Below are 23,597 nucleotides of genomic sequence, written 5' to 3'. Positions count from 1 at the left end.
TTTTTGTCACCAGGGCACACAGGACATTTCCTGTTCCCTCTAAGACGCACATGATATGGGAACCTTCCAGATTTTGATCCGGAGAGAAGTGACAGAGTACGTAAAAATCTCACCTCCTGCTCTATTCTCTCGCCCTACTTCCTTCCACAGTTCTCAGGGTTGGAAGGCGCACACTTTCCTCTTCCTCTGTGGCACACCCTGAGTCCTGTCATCGCTGGTGTATGGTAAAACTCCACCCCTTAGGCTGTCTGTGTTCAAAGAAGTTAAAGGAATTTGGAGAAATCCCTTCCACTCTTGAAATCTCTTGTTTTTTAAGATTCTAGCCTGCTAATAAGAATCTTCTCCCTCAGGGAGCCCTGTCCATTCCTTTCCTGGAGCTATGATTTAGGAAGTATAGGGAGGGAAGGAGGATGCTTAAAGAGAAAAGAAAATATATCAGTTTATTATGTGCAAAGTAGTTGTGTTGTTACACAGGGCAGAGTGAATTCTAATTACGGCACAGTAAATGTGGAAGTTTCTTGATCTACGGGTGATTTGTGTAGCCATCATGCAGGCTTTGTGCATGTTCTGGGATCACCATGCAAGCTCTATCCGTATTATTGTTAATGTACTAAATACCAAGAGAAAACGACCCAACATTTAACCGGTTTCCAGGGAAACTCTTTATTGTTTTTGATAGTTTATGCTGCACGCTCATTAAGATCTCATTCTTCCACTGAAGAACTCTGATTCATCAGAGAAAAACACAACCTTGACGAACAATAAGATACGTGACATATTTAGTCATCTCATGATAAACTAGACTAGACCATAAGTTAGAAGTACCAATTAATCTCTTCTCAAATGGATGTTCCCTTATTCCCTACGTTCCCCATGACTATTCCAGATTTCTGCTTCCCTTCAAGTCTGGACTTCTGGAAGAGTGTTAGATAAGCAGTCCCTCCTTCCTTGCTTTCTGTTTATCCCACTCTTATCCTGTCCCCATTCTCGACTTCCCACTGACCATCACTAAGGATGATGGCACCAGGGGCTTTCTGGTTATGAAAGTCAAAGAACATCTTTCTGTACCACTCAGTCACTGTAGACACTGCACATCCTTTTGTTCCTCTTGGCTTCTCTGACAGTCTTGGTTTCCCTCCCATCTCAGAGGCTGTACCCTTTCTGTCTCTTTCAGGCTCTATCTCCTCTACCAGACCTCTTAAAATGAAGAGTTATCTGGATCTGAGTCTTGGGAATCCCTTCTTTTTTCCCTCCCTAGCCAACGATTTTAGCCATTCTACATTCAAAGTCTTTCTAGATTCATGATTCTCAGATTTTTGTGGATGTAAGTTACACCCAGAGAAAGGGTGAAAACCTCCGATCATTTTATCTTTGCTGCTTGAATTTCTTCTTCTATAATCACCCTCATAAGAGTCTCATACATTGTTATGGCAATAAAAGAAATCCTAAATGAACAGGATTTTCTTGAAAAAGCAAGATGCATTGTGGTGTCCATTTGATGTGTCTACCTGGAGCAAGAAGTTGAGTCCCTTATTTGCTCTGTAACCTTAGACAGGTACTTTCACTTTCTCGGCTTCAGATTTTAGAGACCACAGGCATGACTTAATTGTAGTGTTAATCAGAGATTGAATGTGAATTCTGCCAAATGGCATTTCATTTTCAAAACGTGAGTACCTCCTTACTTGTCTCGAAGTGGTATAAAAGGGCAACAGTGGAGGGGAGCCTGGGTGGCTCAGTCGGTTAAGCATCTGACTTTGGCTCAGGTCATGATCTTGGGGTCCTGAGATGGAGCCCTGTGTCAGGCTCTCCCCTGAGGATGGAGTCTGCTTATCCCTCTCCCTCTGCCTCTCCCCCAACTTGTGCTCTCTCCCTTCCTCTCTCTCTCTCAATTTTGCTCTCGCCCTCAAATAAATAAATATAATCTTAAAAAAAAATAAGAGCAACAGTGGGGAGAAATGCTTCCTACAGAATATAAAGCTTAACCTGAAAACCACTATTTACCCCAGAGGTTTCGTATTCTATTTCACTTATTGTCACTTACAACTTTAAGTAGGTACAAAAGTGTCCCCTTTCAAACGAATGAAGCAAGTAAGTATAAGCTTAGTATTAGCTGCACGGTAGTATTAGCAGTGGGAGGGATATCATGTTGCAGCTGAGGCAATTTTCAGGTAGAAGACATTGCTGGTTGTCAATGCTACATTGTCAATGCTACGTTTATATTTTAGGGGACTTTCTGTTGCCCCCAAAATATTTTATGTGAAGGGACTGAGAGTCCATGGGTCAGCAGGGCAGCACTGCCCTTTTCTGGTGAAGGAAACAAAGGAATATAGGCTTTAAAAAGGTAATAAAATATATTTCAGCAGAAAGTTTTGTTTTGTTTATAAGGATGGGTAATAATATTTGCAGCTGTGGTAAGCAGCAATAGGAACCCTGCAAACATCTGTGAGCTGAGTTTTGGTACCTTTATTTTTTAATATAATTTGTTTAATTCTGAGTGTATATAATTTACATTGTTATAATGGCCACGTTTAACAACTGGCTCACAGAATCCCTGAAAAATTTAAAAATTCACTTCTTGTGAGCTAGTCTGACCAACTCCAAGTCACCACTGGCTTGTCTTCAGAGAATAAAGGAAAATTAATATTAATATTTGCTTGAGCAATATTTAATTACATTTGAGTCTGAGAGGTGCATGCTTAATTTAGGTGTTTTTTTACTTGTTAATTTTCTAGAACTCTATGTATCTATGAGTAGGTAAATCAAAAACAGTGATCACAATCATCATATGTTAGATCAATAGATGATGGTTTTCTGTAATTTGTGTGAGCTGAGTGTGAGTAGGTCTCACCTCCTCTCAGAAAAAAAAAAAAAAAGAACCCAGAGAAAAAGATATTTGCTTGTTGAATGAATGACATGTTTTATGGACAGAATCTTGTGTTGAAGCACCAACATAAGTGACTTATTTGGAGATGAGGCCCTTAAAGATGTAATTAAGTTAAATGAGGTCATAATGGTGGCATCCTAATCCGACAGGACTGGCGTCCTTGTCAGAAGAGGAAGAGGCACCAGAGCTCTCTCTGTGCACAGGGGCAGGTCAAAGGCCATCGGAAGTTTCAGCAAGAAGGCACCGTCAGCAGGCTGAGGAGAGACACCTCACAGAAACCAATCCTGCTGGCACCTTGACCTTGGGCTTCACACTGCACAACTGTGAGGAGATAAGTTTCTGTTGTTTAGGCCACCTGTCTGAGATATTTTGTTATGGCCACCCAAATGGCCTAATACAACATGAAAACAACACAATTCCATAGCAGTTAACATGATACTCGTACCTCAGGCTCTGTCATGAGGTCACGAGGAATTTCTTCCTCCTCTGTTTGATAAACTTCTACTTAACCCTACAGGTCAAGGGTTACCACCTCTGGGAAGCCTTCCTTGGTTTCCCCCAGTATGTGTCAGGCCTTTCCTCCCCTGTAAACAGCTCTATTATAATGATGATCATAGTGTTTTTGTCCTAACACAAATCCTTTGAGTCCTTTACTTTTTTAAAAGTTATTTATTTATTTTAGAAAGAGAGAGAGAGAGGGCATGAGGGGGGGTAGAGGGAGCGGGAGAAAGAGAATCATCAAGCAGACTCCCCGCTGAGCACAGAACCCNAAAGTTATTTATTTATTTTTAGAAAGAGAGAGAGAGAGAGCATGAGGGGGGGTAGAGGGAGCGGGAGAAAGAGAATCATCAAGCAGACTCCCCGCTGAGCACAGAACCCAATGTGGGATTCCATCTCAGGACCCTGAGATCATGACCTGAGCCAAAATCGAGAGTCGGCTGCTTAACTGACTGAGCCAGCCAGGTGCCCCTGCCTTTGAAACCTTCAAAGAAAGGTAGATTACATATGAGAAATTAAGAGTCAGCATACCGTCTACTTGTGCTGCCTGTATGTTAGCCACCGGCCACATGTGGCTATTAGCCCTTAAATTTAAATAAAATTTAAATACAATTAAAAATTCAATTCCTCAGTTGCATTAGCCACACTTCAATACTTAATAGTGACCTGTGGCTCATGGCTACTGCACTGAGCTCTCAGACATGGAACATTTCCATCCCTGCAGAAAGTTCTATAGGCCAGAGCTGCACTGGACTGTAAGCAATTTGAGGTGAGGGGCAAGTTTTGCCATCTTTTTTACATTGCTTTATTGTCCCAGCATCTAGCCTAGTGCTTGATATACAGTAGGCATCCAGTAAGTATTAGTTGAATTATTAAAAGAAAAAAAATAGCAATATTTACCTAGTTGCAGCTCCTTAAAGCATTCGTAGTTCTAGAGATCACAGAAATAAACACACCTATATAACTGTGTTTTTGATTGGCAAGGAAAATGCTAAAAATAAGCAATTTTCATTTTTCCTGGGATGAGAACACGAAGATGCATTAAGGTGTAATTATAGAATTCATCTCAGGTGTTAATATAGCAATCTATAGTTGTTAATTCGGAAACACAATATCGATTCTAATTTATTTTTTTCTAGGTCATCTCTGCTTCATTGCTCTATAAGTGACCCTATGGACTCATTAAATCTTTCAGCATGATATTTATGCAACCCTATTTAATGAGTCCTCCAACACCTTGAATTCTCTGGATCTCATACCTATTATTTCAGTGGCCAACTTCTGAGTTTAATTAATTGTACTCTTCCTGGACACAAAAGAGGTCAGGAAAAGGTTGCCCAGTCGTACACAACTCTCTGCTTGTAGACTGCCCCTTTGTCATCACATTTAAAGATCTTCAAAGAGACCCACAATAACCCTTGGGAATCTAGGTATTTAGATGTTCCTACACTAGGAAATTTTTCTTTGTTTCTTGCTTAAATGTTTCATAAGTTACCTCAGAGCAGTTCCCTTCACCCAAACTCTGGAGCAAAAGGAGAAGCCCCATCCTGTGACATGACAGAGAATTAAATACCATCCAAAAAAAGATGTTTTTCTTCCAAGATGTTCCTTTAGATTTCCTAGTCACTTCAAGGATAAACACCAGGGCTGAGTACATATTATTTGAATGAATAAATGAAAGCCATAAAGCCTTGGTGCAAAGCCCAGTGTGTACCCTAACTTCTATCTCACTCATTCAGGACACTAATTTCCAAGTGGGAGAAGGAGGTTGTAGTTAGTGAGGGTGTTCTAGAGGGCAAAAAGGAGAGAACAGCAAGAAGATCTCCAGGGAAGCAAAGCAATTTAGTCTCTGGTTTGAACTCAGCACCAACAAGCACAAGCTAGATGGAGTAGAGAAGAAAGGAGAGAGAAGGAGAGTCAGGGTTGGAGGGGGAGAGGGTGTCCATCCTCAATCTTCATGCTTTAGAGAGGGGAGCAGTGAGCCCTAGCAGCCATGGACAGAGAAAGTTGTGTCAAAATCCTTTTAATTCACTTGTGCAGGTCACACTGAGTCTCAGTCTCCCCTCTGCTGGGCATTACTTGCCCGCTGGGTGTGACAAGCACAGAAAACAGCTGCCTGCCTCTCACCCATGGCCTGCGAGCTGCTGCCAGCGCTGACCCCCCTGAGCTGAGCCCTATGTTCACAGGGCTGGAAGTCCTGCGAGAGGTTTTTCTCTAAGACATCAGTTTAAAAACAAGCGATATAGAGAAACTTGAACATTCTGCCTATGAGATTTAATTCCTCTTGCTGTTGTGATCAGTCTGGGGGCTAAATCCCTGACCAGATTGGGTTGTGATCTTATGAAGGCTGGAGTATACCACCAGGAAGGAAACAGCGTTTGGCGTATGTGAATGTGTCCATCCCTTCTCGTGACTTGGAGAGATCTCTTTCCATCAACAGTGAGCCTGCTAGGTGGTCTCCCCATTTTACAGATGTGTATACTGAGGCACAGATGGTGCACCCTTATTGCTTGCCTGTCCATGAAATGTGAGCAAGAGATATCACACCCCTGACATCTAGATCATAAAATCACAGCTTCGGATATTTACTGAGAACGCTGAAGGGCACAATACACAACATGCGGTCTCCAAGGTTGGAAACTCTTTGTATGGCCTCGGGAAAGTTTATTAACTTTTTTGAACCTTAATTTCCTCTACTGTGCAATGTCGAGACGACCAGGATAACACATGTGATGTGCTTTGAAGGTGCTCGGCAACATAGTAAGTGTTCAATAAATGCTAGTTGTTTCTGTTATTATTTAAATGTCAGGGGAAAAAAAAAACTTTTTAATGCTCTTCTATGGCCTTGAATTGCTCTTTATTCTTTAAAAGCAGGTAGGACCTGTGTTTTTTGCTCTTTCATGCTCCCTATTAAAATTGAAATTGACACAGCCCAGAATAAAGAAGGCACTTAATGAATTCTTTGCATAAACTGATAATTTTCCAATGCTATATCACTGGCATTTTTATAGACATTGGTCCATAAATCTCTATAGATATCTATAGATGCCTATAGATATAGGCCTATATATATAGAGATATATATAGGTCTTTATGCAGAGGCTCATATATACAGAAAATGAGCAAACATCCCTTTTGTTTATTTGCAATCTTGCTATATAGTGATTTGTATTTACTAAAAACAGAAGTTACTATGGTTAAAAGTATGACTAACTTTTTCAGCTCCATTGATTAATCTCTAGTGGATAACAAGAAATATACTTTTCATTAATGAAGGTTTGCATTCACAAATTTAAAAACATGAAATTTCAAGAATTTATGTGATGAGTAGTCAGGATCAATCTTAGAGGAAAAAAATCACTCTTTTCTAGCAAACGTGCGATGGCTTTATCAACTATTACTTTTTATTCATTCGTTTTGTGTTCAGCCATTGTCTGTCAATGGAAACATATGAGGTGAGGAGAAACACTTGGGGGAAATATTAAACATGGCCCAAAAATGTACCTTTCATATACTGGCAGAGAAGGACTTTTTGTTCTTTTCCAGATACAAAACAGTGTAATTTTTTGTTCTGTTTTAGCAATGAAACCTATTTTCCCATGGAACATGTGAAATTGGTTTATTTTTTTATTGCCTTTTATATGTGAAAAGCTGAAGGGACCAAACTAATGATGTGATTAAAGATTTTCTTAATGTCTGGGTATTGTGGGAATACCTATGTCTTTTGAAAACAAATATTTTTGCTACACAGGAAGCTCAGTTGACCTTCTAAAGGAAAAACAAGTCGAGGAGCAGCCATTAGAAGCCTGATGAAGCACAACAACAAAAATGGGGTACTTAGGTCTCTCTTGCATTTGTTTTGAAAAACAAAACCCAAGTCGTTGCCATTTACCTCCTCGGAGAGAATTCAGTATTCTACCTGTAGTATTAAATGTTTCACGATAACTTTCAAAAACACCAGGACAGTAACAACAAACAAAAACAAACAAGCAAAAAATCCAATGATGCTGAAACCTGATGACTTAAAAAATACCCTGAACATTTATAGACAAATGAAGAAGACATTGTCAAGGTCTCCCTGATGCCTTCTGGAAGAAATCAATATGGCCCGCCCCTCCCCTGCCCTACCTTTCCATATGGGCTTTATCACAACAAGGTCACCACGGGAACAAGATCGTCATCCTTGGGAGGACATGGAAGGAATTCATAGCCAGGCTGGGGCTTTGCTCTCGAATGGCATTCTCTGCCTTTCTCTAGTGTCATAGTCCATAGTAAAAAAAATAAAAAGGTCTCAAAGGGTCAGGCTTGTGATTAGGTCGAAAACTTAAAATACAATAAACCTCCAGGAAAGTAGCTTAAAGCTTTTCCTTCCAGGTGCTATGGCCAGGAGGGGTAGGAATGTACTAGGTCCCTGCTTGTCAAATGTGGTCCATGGAAATGTGGCAACAAGGGCATCCCCTGGAATCAGGTGAGAAATGCAGATCTCAGGTCCCACCCAGACCTCTGGAATCAGAATCTGCATTTTCATAGGACCTCCAGATAATTCATACACTCACTGAAGTTTGAGAAGTGCTGAGCTAGGGGGATCACTGCATGTGCTGATGGATGTAGAGGACAAGAAAGAAATTACAGCTCTTTTGTTTTTTTCCCAGTAGTTTTCACGAATTCTTCGACATGTTTCTAAACGTACTGCTTCCCAGATCAACAAGTGCTTGAAGATGAATACATCATAACCCTCATTGTATGTCTCTGCTTTCAATCCATCAGAGTAGATGTATTCTGCTTTCTTTATAATCACAATAACACCTCTTTTCTCCCTGAAATGCACACGCACTGAAATGGCTTCGACCAGTTTTCTTATTAGCAAGAGGAACACAGTAGATTTCACGATGCATTTCCTCTGGCAAGTTAAAGTCCTCTCTAACATCTGATCTTCATTTTGTTCCAACCAGCAGCCCCTGGCCCAGGCATCCCTACTAGTGAGGTCTTTTCAAGAGCTCTTGATTTTAGAGAATCAGGAAACCCTCAGCTATCCCCTTAATTCAAAATGTCATGTGGAAATACAATGACTTTTGCCGGGTTTTTAAAAGAACGGGTGTAGTCAATTGAATGGAGTGGGTCAGGAAGACTCCCTGAGAGTTGATTAATCCCACTGGAGTTTAAGATAATAAGACTGTGGGCAACCAGTGCTGCAAGAAGTAGGAACTTAAAAAGGTCTCAAAAGCAGAAATAACAGTGTGAGTATAAGAGAGAAAGACTGAGTTCTAAAAGGAAGCTAGTTTTGCAACTAGAGAAATAAAATGAAGAAAGGGGAAGAAGACAATAGGGAAGAATGGAATTGATGTCAAGAAGAGAGAGAACAATGACGAAAAAATACATACCAGGGGAAGACAGGTAAAGATGAGGGAACATCACTGGTGTAGCTAGAAACTATGGCAGGAAAAGGATGTGAATGTAGAGAAAGGCTGGCAGGGGGCGGAGGCGGCGTGAAAAACAAAGGAATGAGTCCATGATGCCTGTAAACCTGATGGCCGCATGCCACCCCTCTCTCAAAAGCTACCCCTCCCATCCAGTCCTACCTGGCCGGAAGGACGGTGGTCACCACTTGAGAGCTTGAGGGTTGGGGGGAGTAAAGTTGGGGGAAACAGAGGGATCCTCATGGCAAGTTTCCGACAAGAATGAGGAGGAACCGTCCCCCTGTGTGGGAAAAAAAGGGAGGCTGTCATTTTGGTGGCATTAAAATTGATTTCTAATCATTGGTTGCTTCGAATTCTTTGTCTGGGAGCTCTCTTGGAGTACCTTCTAGAATAGAGATTTAAAATCTCCATCTCCTTTGTCTATTCCAACACTTCCGACCACAAATGCAATGAGATTGGCAACTGAATTCTTGGTTCTTGCTTGCCCTCTGTAGGAATTAGATGATAAATATGAGTGTAACCAGTAGTTTTGAGAAATTCTTTACAAAATCCCACTACTGTCAAGAAATTTGAAAAGAGATTATACTGAATCCCTGACAGCAACTGAACAATGCAGCCCAATGAGTCTGGACGGAATGGCTATACTTTTCTCTCTCAAAGACAGAAAGCTATTTTTTTAAATACATAAAGTTAGTTTTGTTAGCCCTCTACATAACTCGTTTATTAAAAAAAAGTGTATTGAGCACCAACTATGTGCCAGGCATTGTTCTAGAACTCAAGAGCATTCAGTGAGCAAAACGTTCTAAACCCCTGCCCTCCAACATAAATGCAGCTTATGTTCACTGGGAAGGGTTCAACACTGAATGACACACCTAAGAAAGAAGTAAATGACCTAATGGGAGAAGGTGATAAATGCTAAGAAACACAGAAAGTAGAGCAAGATAAAAGGAAGAGGAGATGCCAGGAATGGGGAAGTGGTGGAAGGGGTGCACATGTAAGTAAAGGGGTCATGGAAGGCCTCTTTGAAAAGAAAGTTTTGAGCAAAGACTTGAGCAACAAGAGGGAGTTGCCCAAGCAGACCCTTGAGAGATGAACACTCTGGGCAGAGGAAATACTCCATAAAACAGTCCAAGGTGGCATTGGACTGGCTTGTTAGATCCTAGCAAGGAACCCGAGAGGGCTGGAGCAGAGAGTAGGTCAATGAGGAAACAAAGAGGAGATACAGCAAAGTGGAGTCAGGTCATGTCAGACCTTGTAGACTTATTTCTCAGAGAGATGAGAGCCGTGAAAGAGTCTTGAATTGAGGGGTGAGCTGATTTATGTTCTCAAGGATGACTCCGTCTGCCCTGCTGGGAGTAGATTGTAAGTGGGCACATGTGGAAGTGGGAAGACCAATTAAGAGTTTATTTAGAAATCCAGTTGAGAAATGATGGTGGCTTTGACTGGGGTAACGGTGTTGCACTTGGTACCTTAACAATTATAAAGATATCCTAACTGTTTTATAATATTTTGTAAGTCCTGAGATAGTTGTGATCCCACCTAGAACAAAGTCCTAATAATCAATTAAAGAATTGCAACAGCTCATTATGTAGTTCCTAAAATCTAAGAGCTACTTAAAAAAAAAAAAACAATATGCAACATTCAAAGGAAAAGGAAAAAAAAAAAAAACTTTTCCAGCTAAAGCTAGAAGACAACATATTTCTTATTCTCTCCATGTCACCAAAACCATATATGTGCTGCTGGCTACTATCTCAGGCAGGATTTCCCATATGCTAGCAATTGTATAAAGTTGTTTGTGTGTGAAGGCGTGTGTCTATGTGATGGTCACAGAGGTTATGTAGTGGAGAATCCATGCAAACTAGCAGAAATGTCATGAACTGTTGTTTATTATTCCATCACAAACATTAGCAAAAGTTAAATCCACCTCTATTGATAAAACTCTTTGAAGAAATATGAAAATACTACTTGAGCCTTGGTGTCAGCTATAAAGTCAAAGACCTCCTTGTCAAATTCAAAGGTTCTCCTCAGCAAATGATGATAATAAATGGAGAAGACTTGCATCAATTGATGTTTGTTGACAGAAAATGCATAACCAAGACTCCAAGTGGTAGGTTTGGTACACTAATTTGGCCTTAGGCAGAGTCCATGGGAAACAGAGAATGTGACTCTTGCTTTTAGAAACTGCTTTCCTATTTTGAACTGAAATTTTCTTTAGCATTTTTCAGCTCAGTGGTCATGCATTTTTCCTTCTGCAATAGCTTCCCCTCTGGTGTCTGCATGCTGCTTCATCAAATGTTTCAAAGCACCAGGACGTTTCCTTTTTGGATACTCTACAGGTACATATTTCTCTTGGTTTGAATTTGCCATCCTTCCCGTGAAAATGTTGAGAGCCATGGTAAAATCAGGTAGTGGTTCTGAGGTAATGAAATCTTTACATTCCTTGCCTTAAATAGCATTTAGGGTGTGTATGTTTGACTATTTTTATTATTCTAGTTATACCAAGGCAGGACTTTAAAAGCAAACTAGAGATACATTTGGGATAAAACATCTAATTACTATTGGCAAAATTCACATAAATCATGCACAATGGCAGGCAGACAGAGTAGAAATCAACCCAAAAGGTTTTGTGGGCTCTCCATGGTTGTGTGAACTCTTTTGTTAAGGGCAGATGAAAGTCAATGGGATTAAAGTCCATCTCGTCCTATTCCTGATGTTAATCTCAGTTCCTGCTGGGAAGACTATGAACCCCATCAACACATACACTCTCTGCTCTAGCAGGTGGTGAGTATTCTCTTTGGATTCCCTCCAGTCTAAACTATATACCCATCACTGCACTCCCACATTTTCTCATCCTCAGGAAAGAAAGTAAGAGCAAAGGAAGGGGAAAGAAAGTTAATGGGGTAGAGAAAAGGGGGAGGAATCAATGACAACCACATGAATCTCCATTCCACTTTTGTTTAAATCTCAAACCCAATTGCCTTACAGGGGCTAATAGATAACAGAAATCCACAAGGCAGCCTGGAGAATGCCATGCAGGCCTAAGGGGAGCCACTTCTCTGCCCTAGAGATTTGTTTACATGTTGGCTCTCTGTAATCATATAATCTAATTTTTTAAAAGATTTTATTTTTAAGTAATCTTTATACCCAATGCAGGGCTTAAACTCACAGTCCTGAAATCAAGAGTCATGTGCTCCACTGACTGAGCTAGCCAGGTGCTCCCATAAAATCTAATTTTTAAAGAGAAATTATTTTTTTTAAACAAGAAAATTTCCAAGTATTAAATAATAGCATGAGGGTTTTGTAATGTGCCGACTTGCTTAGGCTGAACTCCATTTCCCAGAGTTCCCATTCCAGGTAAGGTGAGTTACAGGGGAGACTCTCCTGAGAGTTGGAGAGCTGAGGAGGGAGGCAGCGGCCATCTGTAACACACACCTGTTGTGTGTAACACGACACGTGTGTAACACACACGTGGGGTCTGGAATCACTTTCCCTTCTTTTTGGGTTTTTCTTTAGTTGTTCTGACTCCTGGGCCAGGTGTGTGTGTGTTTGGCTCTGTGATAAAGACTCAATCTTCTTCAGGTTCTGCTTCTCTAGGTGAACTCCAACCAATACAGATGTTAATAAATTCAAACATATTAGAAACACCATGTAGGGATTTTCTATTTCTGGTTAGGTTACTTGGACCATCCTTCTCACCAAAAACAACTTGAAAAGCTGGATTTGAGATTGAAATTATTTTCTTTAAAGAACCTAAGAACCACAAAAATTGAAAGAATGATCAGGCCTAAACGGCAGAGCCTCAAACCTAGACAGGGAAGCCATTTTTGCCCTGATAGGCTTTTGCTAATGCTGGAAGTTGAATTCATCTTTTGAAAGCCAGGTAGGGTGAGACCACAACTCAAAGGCTGTGGCCTGTACAGAATGAGGAATCTCAGAGGAAACTTTCCCTATGATAAGCCAGGCATAGAGATTGTAGATTTGAAAATAAACCAAATAACACTTATGGAATCAAATAGAACACAAAAGCTAGAATTAAAAACTCAGTGGAAAAGTAGAAAAGCAGTGTAAACAAAGAATTGGTGAATTAGAAAAAGGGTCAGAGAAAAATTGTCCACAGGGTAGCACAGAGAAACAAAATTGGGAAGATACTGAAAAGAGTTACAAGACTGAGTTGATGGAGTAAAAGGTCCATTTTATTTTATATGTAAATAATGTGATGGAAGTCATTTTTGCTGACACGATGGCTGCGTTTCTACAGAAGTGAGGAAAGTTATCCATTCAGCTGCCTCAGACACCTATTTAGATACATTTTAGAAAAACTGCATAGGACACAAAGAAAAAATCTTAAATATGAGAAAAGAAGGAAAAATGCAAGCTGTTATCAAAAGATTTACACTAAGACTAACAGCTTCTAATACTAAGAGAAGCCAGAGGATAGGGGAATTTTATCTTCAATGTGCTAAAAGAAAATAACTGTCAATCTAAAATTTTATACCCGGTGAAAGTATCCTTTCATAATGAAGGTAAAATAAAGACATATTCAGACAACAATGAAAACAAAACCAAAAACCCCAAAGAGTTTGCCATCGGTAGACCGTATAAAGGAACTTCTGAAGGATGTGGAAGATAATGGTCCCAAATAGACGTCTGAGACACAAGACAGAATGCTGGACAAAAAATCTTGTGAATATATAGATAAGTCTAAATGAACACTGACTGTTTAATATAGAATAAGAATGTCTTATTTGTTTAGAAATGTGTACACAATTATTAATAAATTTCAAAAATAAATCAGGAGGAGACAAGAGTCAAACTGTTCTAATGTTCTAGTATTGCCCAGAAGGACAGTCAATGTATCCAAGTTTTACATTTAAGAAAACAGTGAATAACTACATTTTTTAAAGGCAATTATTCACATTGATCCAAATGGAAAAGAAGTTTCTTCTATAGAAAAAAACAAAAAAACAAACCATTGGGTGGGTCTACCAAGACTTGATAACAAGCAAACAAAGTCAACAGGCAGCCAGTTTGCACCCTGTGGTTTGGCTTCATTGAGAAGGTCCAATAGGTAATGGCATGGAGAATCCACATTTCCCCATCAAGTTGCAAAGGATCAGACAACACACGAATGAAGAATGTAAGGAAGAAGGTTTTACTTTAAATCCTTTAGTCTCTTTTTCTTTGGACACTGGGAAGCAGGACTGAAATCACTATATTGAGAGTTCTGTCTCAGGGCCCAGTGGTAGGTCTGACAAGACTAACTTCACCCAGAGGAATGAGTCACTCATCCTGTTCATTCCAAAGATGTCAGGGAAATGAGGAAAATCAGTCTATATTACCCTGGTAGAGGAAAAAAATAAGAGCCAGTAGGCCACATGATGAAATATTCTTTTGCTATAAATTAAAATACCCTAAAGCTTCCTGGAATTCTCACTTATTGATGAGCTCAATTTAAAACAGAAAACTTGTGTTCTAAGAAGCATCAAAGACAAATTAAGGGTCAGGGAAAAAGTAAATTCCACATTTATTGACTGTTTTATGAGGTTATGGAGATAGTTCACTAAAAAGTTCCCTCAAAAGATGATTCTTCTTGCATTGAGAGCCAGTAGCTGCAAAGTGATCTATATATATATTGGAATATTTGCAGTAGATTCGGGGCAACTCTGATTAATGATGCTTCAACATGTTAAAATAAATCTTTTTGAAGTGTTCAGGAGAAAGACAGAGTGTCCTTTTTATAATGAATCAGTTTAGAGTTGAACATGACGACAGAAGGTATGGTTTCTCTCTACTGGCAGTTGGGTTGTGAGTTGCTTCAATCACCCCTTGTCACATATACACTTTTCCTATTGGCTTTGGCAAACCCAAGGATGGAATTCCCAAGGAAACCAATTATATCACCTATATAATTGGTGGGGTTTATTGCATCCATCTTAAGAACTCTGCGGCTATAGTTTTCATAAAAAGACACAACTTGAGCAAAGCTGAAAATAGCATACACTCAGGGACTGAATAAAATATTTCACTGCTAGGATACATGCAACTGAACATTTCTTCAGAATTTATAACTTTACTGAAAAGGAACTGAATATTCTCCTTCAAGGATGTCTACTGTTGTTTGTAACTTAAGAAATTTCAGAGGGACTTATGTACAGGAATGCACAGTGTAATCCTACATCAAATTGAGGGCCAACATATTTATCTATTGTATAAGTTGCCTCTAGAAATCACCTACTTCCATTTTCCTCAATGCCCTCAAAAAATTACATACAAAAGTAATAGACTCATTGATCTCTTTTTTAGTGGGGAAAAAATGGACTCTATATATGAAAAAGGACTAGTGCATGTCACAAAGTTGGACATTCTAAAATAAACTTTCACACTGTGGCTGGCCACATTTGGTTCCCTACCCAACATGTGCCAGTAGGATGGAAGTTCTTGGTCCAAGTGTGGAAATGAAATGGTTTTAACTGAGTCACATTGTTGTCTGACTGTTCTATTGGAAGATGGTAACAATTTTAGGAACTTGAGTTGATACTTACAGATCATAAACCCGTGGTTGAGCAAAAGGTTAGAAGGTTACCCTTTGGATTAATCTTCATATGTAGCTCGCTCTACATCCAGCCAGAACTCCTTGCCATTGAAGAACTGTTGTCTTTCAGCAATTGGCTTTTCAAATTTCTTTTATTAAAAAATATTTGTGCGATTTTAAAGGAGTTGTTTGATTATCAAAGGCTTGGAAAATTATGCAGCTTGTGATTGTGGTTCAGAACAGCTCAAAATAGTAATACTAGGAGAATATAGGCATGTAAAAATAGCTTCCTCCCTGTTTCAGGAGGTTAGGAACATTAAACACATTATTATATTAGTTAGAATAAGTGGACAAAGAGAAAGTAAGTGATTATGTTTGGCACGTTGGTGAAAGAAACTGACAAACAGTAAGAAACGCAATGTCATGTAGTGCATATTTTTGCTGTAAGCAAAAGATTAGCCATTATTAATTTCGAGGTAGAAAACTGCTTATTGCATCTTAAAATACTTGAAGAAGGAACTCTACTCCCCTCAGTAACCTCTGGCAAAGTTTTTCATGCTTTCGTCTTCATAGGAAGGTTGCAATTATCTTTAATATTACCTACTATAGAGTCAACTCAATTTCTTTGTCCAACATTCAGTGATGGAACAGATCATAAATTCCTAGATGTCATCAAATCATTCCACCTTCTCGTCTTTCTGACTGAATGCAACTGACTCAGTTAACCTCTTTTATAAATACTGCTGGTCGGTTTCAATCCCTTGAGTTACTGTTCTTTCTATATTGTTTCTGCTTTGGTTAATTTCCCTCATATCTATGTCAAGCTTCAAAGGCCATTCTGATACTGGATGTGAAGAGGGATTATTTCAAAGTCAGCGCTATCCTATTTCTGGTCCACATCCAACAATTACAGGAGCATGGATGAATGCTATGCTGGCCTGGACTTTCACTTGCCTATATTTGCTGTCCTGTGCTTTGTTCTTTCTTCACATGACCTACCCTTGATCTTATTCACTTCACTGTTTATTATTGTTCCTTTTTATCACAGACATTTCCTTTGATTAGCCACTGTGTCCTACAATATTAACTGTCATGATTTCTTACGTTATTGTTAAAGTATGGTTCTCAAACACAGTATTTTTTAAGCCTTGAAGAACACCTCTTAAGAAATGCTTTCATTTGACATGAAACCCAAAATCTCCAAGGGCAACCTTCAAATCCAGACACAAGATGGTCATAAGGGCAACATGGATGAGAAGCAGAGAGATATCACTGTGGTTCCTATCTACAGTCAAAAATGAAGGCAACAGATACAAATGCTGGTGAGGTTGTGGAGGAAAAGGAACCCCCATGCATGGCTGGTGGGAATGCAAATTGGTACAGCCATTGTGGAAAATAGTATGGAGGCTCCAGTACTTTCACTGCTGGATATTTACCCAAAGAAGACAAAAACACTAATTTGAAAAAGTACATGCACCCCTATGTTTACTGCAGCATTATTTACAATAGCCAAGATATGGAAACAACCCAAGTGTCCATCCATAAATGAATGGATTAAAAAAAATTAGGTATATTTATACAATGGAATATTACTCAGCCATAAAGAGAATGAGATCTTGCCAATTGCAACAACATGGATAGAACTAGAGGGTATTATGCTAAGTGAAATAAGTCAGACAGAGAAAGACAAATACCATATGATTTCACTCATATGTAGAATTTAAGAAACAAAACAAGTAAAAAAAGAGACCAAAAAAAAAAAAAACAACAACAAAAACAAAAACAAAAAAACAGACTTTAAATACAGAGAACAAACTGGTAGTTGCCAGAAGGGAGGTGGGTGGAAGGATGGAAGAAATAGGTTAAGGGGATTAAAAGTACATTTATCATGATGAGCACTAAGTAATGTATAAATTGTCAAATCATTATATTGTACACCTGAAACTAATATAACACTGCAGATTCACTATATGTCAATAAAAATAGAATAAATAAACATAATACCTCCCAAGGGCCTCTTATCCATATACCATGACCTTGGGGGTTAGAGCTTCAACATGTGAATTTTGGGAGGACATAATTCAGTCCATAGCACCATCTGATTCTGATTATTAGCTGTATTTGGGCAGATTAACTGATCATGTGCAGACAGGCTCAGAATTTTACAAACAAAACAAACACAAAAATGAAGGCAAAGAACTACTATAAATTCATAGAAACATTTCAGATGTCTTGCTAAGAGGCCAAAAAAGAAGAAATGGGAAATTGGTATAAATATGGTAGTGGCACACACTGTTAATTACCTACTTAATTGCTATTTCTATTTCTTTGATAAGAAAACATCAGTTTTGTTCAGGTGCCTGTTGACTATGAAACTGAGGAGAAGCTGGACTCCCTTCCACCCTTTTGAGTGAGCCTTAATTGCCTAAGCCAAGCATGCAAATGACACTCTCCTGCCTGTGACTGGTTTAGGAATGGGTATATGGCACAATCCTAGCCAACGGTGAGAAGAATATTGGGAAGATTTAGGAAGGTTTTCCTTTAATCCTATAGAATAAAGACATTGCCTTTTTTGCCTTTGAATAGTTTTATGTAATGTTGTGATGCATGGAGCTATGGCAGCCACCTTGTGCCTATAAGTTTACAGCTTAGGCACGAAAGGCAGCAAAGCAAGATGCCATGGTGGAAATTCTAAAAATACCTGGATTCTTGATGAGGTTGCTGAGCTGTTAGATTAACCAGTCCTCAAACTGTGGCATGTCTGAACTTCCGGTAATTGACTTACTAAGTTTATTATCACGTAAGTCAGTTTTAATTGGGTTTTCTGTAAAATTGCTACAGAATACACTCTGACTGTAAGTTGTCCAACACTTATTCTTCTAATGTGTAGTTATATCCAGTGCAGAAGTTTAAGGGTGCTTTAACACGTTCCAAAGTTGATTTTAATCATGATGACCTAGCTCAGTAGCAGAATTTTTGTAGGGTTTTTTATACTGTTACATAATTGAAACACATTTGTGATTGCACTGTATCTATGAGACAAGTAGCTGACATTTTTAGACCAAAAACAAAAACAAAGCAAAACAAAACTCTGTGGGAACAACAATATCTCACAAGAGAGATTTTTTTTTTTTTTTTTTTTTTAAGTACAGAAACTGGGTAATGAGATAGCAATCATAACCAGGGCATATTATGTCAGTTTACAAAGTAATGACAGGTGAATTCAGACAGCCTGGATTGAAAATGTATATATTTGAATATATCACCTAGGACTGATTATTAAGGTGTTAATGTGTTTCTTAAATTCCAATTGGACTTGAATCTTCTGCTCCAAACATTTTGAAAGATCAATCCTAAATGGAAAATACAGCAATTTCTGAAATTATCTTAAAACTTATTACTAATGCATAATCAACCCAAGATGATGGCTAAGAATATTCAAATTGCATGTTTACATGAAAAACATAAAAATTAGCAGCATATTTAAGTATTATTAATTCTCAGATTTTCATTACTGCTTCATTTATATTGCCAGGCCTAAAAACTTTAGGATTTAAAAATATTAAATAAATCTCCTGTCTAATAAATACAAATGGAGAAGAAACAAAATAACCACAAAACTATATTTAGAATTAGCCACAAAAAATTCTGTAAGAAGTAAATTGATGAACGGACTAGACAAAGAAATGAAAATAACACTTTCGAACTTTGCAGGTTTAAAGAGTGCTTGTATGGAATAGCAATACCTTTTAGAGTAGATATTTTAAACCACACATAGAATAATAATAAAACTGAAAAGCACATTTTTCATAGACATATTTAGTGATGAATCAAAATGTATGTAATGATCTAAAATAAAGATGCTGTTTGACAACCTAAAAGTATTTGATTTCTAGATGATCAATTTGTTTAAAGTTAATATTCATGAAACAATTGATTTTGACCAAACAATAAGGATAAGGTAATTTTAAAGAGGAGCCACAACTATTACTCTGCGGGGGGAAGATTTGGGGGTTTTTTTGGGGGGGGGTTATGAGAACATTTTGTTGGGTAAAAACCAGGGTGATTTTGGTACAGGACATCCTCTGCTGGACAGGGTCCGCCATTACAATATGTAGTCAGAGCTCGAGAGGCTTGGCTAACTCCTCTAATTCTCTCTATTCTGTCAGGGAGAGAGGGACAGTACTTCAAAGATACCTGAACCACACCTCAAACCAACTGCAACCAAGATGTCAGAAGCTGGCCTCCGGCATTTGCAATGTGTAAAGCTCAGCAGCTGGTGATAAATGTATACTGAATATTACTAGAAAGATTTCCACCATGGTTGAGGAAGACAGAGGAGGGTACCATGTAGGAACGGAGCTGAGACTGTGTGCAAGGTACATGACCTACAGAGGTCTTATTCAAATTGAATGGAAAGAAAATGAAGTTATTGTGTATTATTATTCGGTTCAGTTTACCTTGGGCTTTTCGTCCAGTATCTGTTGACGTATCTCCTTGTGTTTCTCTACAAGTTTTTCTTGCCGTTTACTTTGGGCCTCTTCTAACTATAAGAAAGTTACAAAGAAAATCATTTTCATCTAAACATTCAAGGGAATGTTTTCAGAAAAACTTGAAAGCTTTTCAGATCTCTGGCATACATTGAATTATTTCATATCTGGATCAAGAACTGCCCTTACAAGCGTAGGAGACTGTTGGTCAGTGTCGGTCCTGGGTGATGGGGACACAGGGTGGGGGTGGCGGGGGTGGCGTGATCTATAGATTATGCTTTCCTACATTTTAGTTAATGTTTGAAAATTTCTGTAATATCAATTAAAAAAAAACTAATATGGTGAAGTGACTTTGGAGGTTACCATCTTTCCTACCGCTGATGACAACTACATATTTTGGGGGGAATCTCCTATTGACCTTATGTTTCTGGGCTCCTGACTTTGGAAAAGATTCTTGACATGGATTTTTAGATGAGCCTCTTTATATAAAGGTTTGCAATTAGACTTGCAGAACCATCGATTACAGAACGCCTGCTCTGTAAATCAGCTCTTCTGGGTGCTGGTGATAAATGGATACAGCAAGGCATGGCACTTCCCTTCAGAGGCTCATATTGTGCTTGCCAAACATTCACACATGGTTTGCAAAACAGAGAGAGATGAGCTGACATACCCTCTTGATGTACTGCACCACCTCCTGGATGTATGACCGGATCATCTCTGTCTTTTCCCTAGGAGCAAATGACAACTAGATCATTATATGAGGTCATCCCGCATCGACAAACAGGTGCACTTCAGACTTTCAGATGAAAAGTTTACAGAACTTTCCACATTCTCATTGCTGCTGCAAGAAAGGTACAGTCTGCTAGCCCTGGACAGAAGGCAGGTTCTGCCCAAGGGCAAGCAAGCTCTGCTTTCGCTACATGCTGGGAACTGAGGATTGGGTATTTTCCTAAGGGAAACTCCATCTTTATCGGAAAGATCCCTGGGTGCGCCTTAGTCCTTTATTGAACTGCTCTTTGACTTCCATGTTAAAAACTTTACAAAAGGGATCTTTTGAAAGGTTGATTAGAGGAGGAATTTCACAGATGGGTCTTTATGTGGCTAAGAAGCTGTTATACTGAACAGAATAAAGTAATCCCCAGGTGACAGGTGGGGGAAAAGGGGTTCTTTGTCCTTACTCTTCCATTTGACTTTTGTCTTTGGATTTAGCTTCTGTTATCTTCTCCTGCCTTTTTTTGTCCATCTTCTTCTTTAATTCCTTCTTCTCTCTGAAGTCAAAATGGAAGTAAAAGGAAAAAAAAAGAAAAGGTAAATGAAACGGCAGTTTGTGTGAGACACGCTTATAAACACAAGCCCATTGTAAAGAGAATGCAGGCTTACTTCTCACAGATTTCTTTGAGCTTCTTCAGCTGATTGTTCTGACATTCTTCAGCAACATCCGTCAACTTTTGAATAAGCTGGGGAAAGAAAATGTATTTGCTGTTTTACATGGTCATAAACAAAGCACCCTCTCCCCTGGGTCCCCCAGACAGCAGTATCTGGAGTTAGAAAATCTGTGATTGATGTTTAAAATAGGTAAAATTACCAGGCATCTAACAGGCAAGGGGGACATGATTTAAAAACCATCACATTATCTAGGTTTTAATATGAAAGTCTTCTTCTCTCCTTTGTAATTAAACAGGATTTCTTAGATTATTGTGCTGGTTTCTGCAGCTTGGCTCAATGCAATGACAGTAACATGGAGGCTCGGGTTCCAGTCCCCACTCTAGGACATCAAATATGATTTTGGTCAAGAGTGCTACATTTTTTGAAACTACATGTTCTTGGTCATAAATGAGATGATCAATGCCTTTGTCTCTTGAAGATACAGTGAAGCTCAAAATCACATGAGGATGATATGAATATAAGTTATAATCAACTGTGTATTGGAACTCTTGGTTTCCACTGGATTCATTGTTTAATTGCTTCGAGGACTATGAGTTGCCCATCTTAGATAGAAATTGATGTTTGCCTCCTATGTGGGTAACTTCCAAAGACCATGACAAATTCTCTTCTTTGGTATGGCATCATTGAATTTCCATACACGCCATGAAAGCAATTCTTTTACTGTCTTGCATCTACTTTCTTATCAAACCAAGCTTCCGGAGGGCAACTGACCGTGTCTGTGTTTGCATATCCTCAGCCCCCCTACACCATTCCTAGTGTTTAGTAGGTGGTCAATAAATGCTTGTCAGTTACATGAGGGTCATTTTGCCCTTCAGGCCCATCTCTTTCTCTTTTCCACATGAAGAACCCATAGAACCTTCTGCCATTATTCAGGCAGCAGTGGCGACTGGACTCCATCCTTCTTTCCTTCTTAGGAAAGCCCCCCTAATGCTGTTCGCCAATGTTGGAGATTCTCAGATACAGCAGAGTAAGTTGACCTGTTTAATGTAAGTGGTTGCTGCAACAGGGACAAGGCAATCTAATCAGAGTCCCAGCAAACTTTTGTTGGTCATTTACGTAGGGCCAGCACAGTCTGAAGAGTTTTAAGTGCATTCAATTCCTGTTCAACTTGAAGGGCTGCACTGTGAGGTTGTGCTTTTATCTTTATTTTACATATGAAGACCCTGACACATGTGGCTCAAGTTCTGGGCTCCCAGCCACAGAGGTGGTTAAGTGGCAGAGTTGGGTCCAAATCCAACAAATCAGGCTCCGTGGCTTGTAGTCTTCACCACTTCCCCATGTTCTTTTCATTATGATTTTAGAAATTGTTTAAAAAAAAAAAACAAGTTCTTATGTAAAAGAATAAAAACTTAAGGGAGAAATTCTCTTAGAGAACTACAATAAAAAAGGCGCATTAACTTAACGTTAATGTGAAATTTGATGCATTCATCTGTGAAGTGGATTAAATCTGAACAAATATGAACTGGGACTTGGGCCAGCAGAAAAACTATTTGATCATTCAAAAGAGATTGCCTCATCATGACCGTCACAATTAAAGAAATCATGAAATATTACAGCTTTGTAGTGCCATTTATCAAGTTGTCTAGACATAAAATGTCGGTGTGCAAAGACTCCAGAAATTTTCTTGAGAATTCCTGCAATCTCTATTCTAGCTGAGGGTGTGCACTCAGCACCTTTCCTTCCCTGCAAGATCTTTCTTCTCTCTCATTCACTCCAAGTAGTTAAGAGGGTTATCCCCAGTTTTGGCTGCAACATCAGAATCACTCTGGTAACTTCCTAAAAATGCCGAATCCAGGGCCTGTACCTAGGCCTACGGACTCCAAAAGTCTAGGGGAAGGGCCTGGAAATCAGTATTTTCAAAATCTCTGGTGATTTGGATACTTTGCCAGAGCTGGGGGGTCTCTGTGGGCCTGTGCTTATTCTACAGACCACTGTTAAATCTCCCAACAAAGCTATTGAATTCAACAGCCTTCATACTTCATACTTTATCATCTGTATATTTACCTGACCCCAGAATACTCTCTTATTGATTATGCCAGCATCTGCTCACATTTCTTGCTTTCCTTCCACCTCCTGCCCTCATCCTCAGCCACCTCACCATCCAGTCATGGAAACCCCTGAGCTTGAGATCCCATAGCCCTTCTCCCCACTCGATTCTGACTTTTGTTTTGATTTGGTGTCACCCCCTATGCAATTGGCAGCTCTATACGCCCTCAAAGTCCCATAGAAGTTCCCTACCTGCTGCATCCCCTGGCCTTCCTCATTGTCCCTCCCTCAGACCATCTGCACTTTGCTTTTCTCTAGAAGAGTTCCCACCTCCTTTGCTCCCA

General features: G+C 39.2%; 1 protein-coding gene across 1 annotated transcript in view; it reads right to left on the bottom strand.

Moving 5' to 3' along the window:
- The window catches only part of PLCB1 (phospholipase C beta 1), a 686,722-nt gene that overhangs the window by 65,039 nt on the left and 598,086 nt on the right, over positions 1-23,597 (bottom strand). Inside the window, 4 exon segments of the mRNA XM_034640285.1 lie at positions 19,792-19,878; positions 20,492-20,549; positions 21,000-21,089; positions 21,202-21,278. Of these exon segments, the coding sequence (XP_034496176.1) occupies positions 19,792-19,878; positions 20,492-20,549; positions 21,000-21,089; positions 21,202-21,278 (312 nt within the window).

Source organism: Ailuropoda melanoleuca, chromosome 13 (assembly GCF_002007445.2).
Source record: "Ailuropoda melanoleuca isolate Jingjing chromosome 13, ASM200744v2, whole genome shotgun sequence".
NCBI lineage: Eukaryota > Metazoa > Chordata > Mammalia > Carnivora > Ursidae > Ailuropoda > Ailuropoda melanoleuca.
The sequence above is the reverse complement of the archived record's forward strand: the minus strand, read 5'-3'. Positions and strand labels throughout refer to the sequence as shown.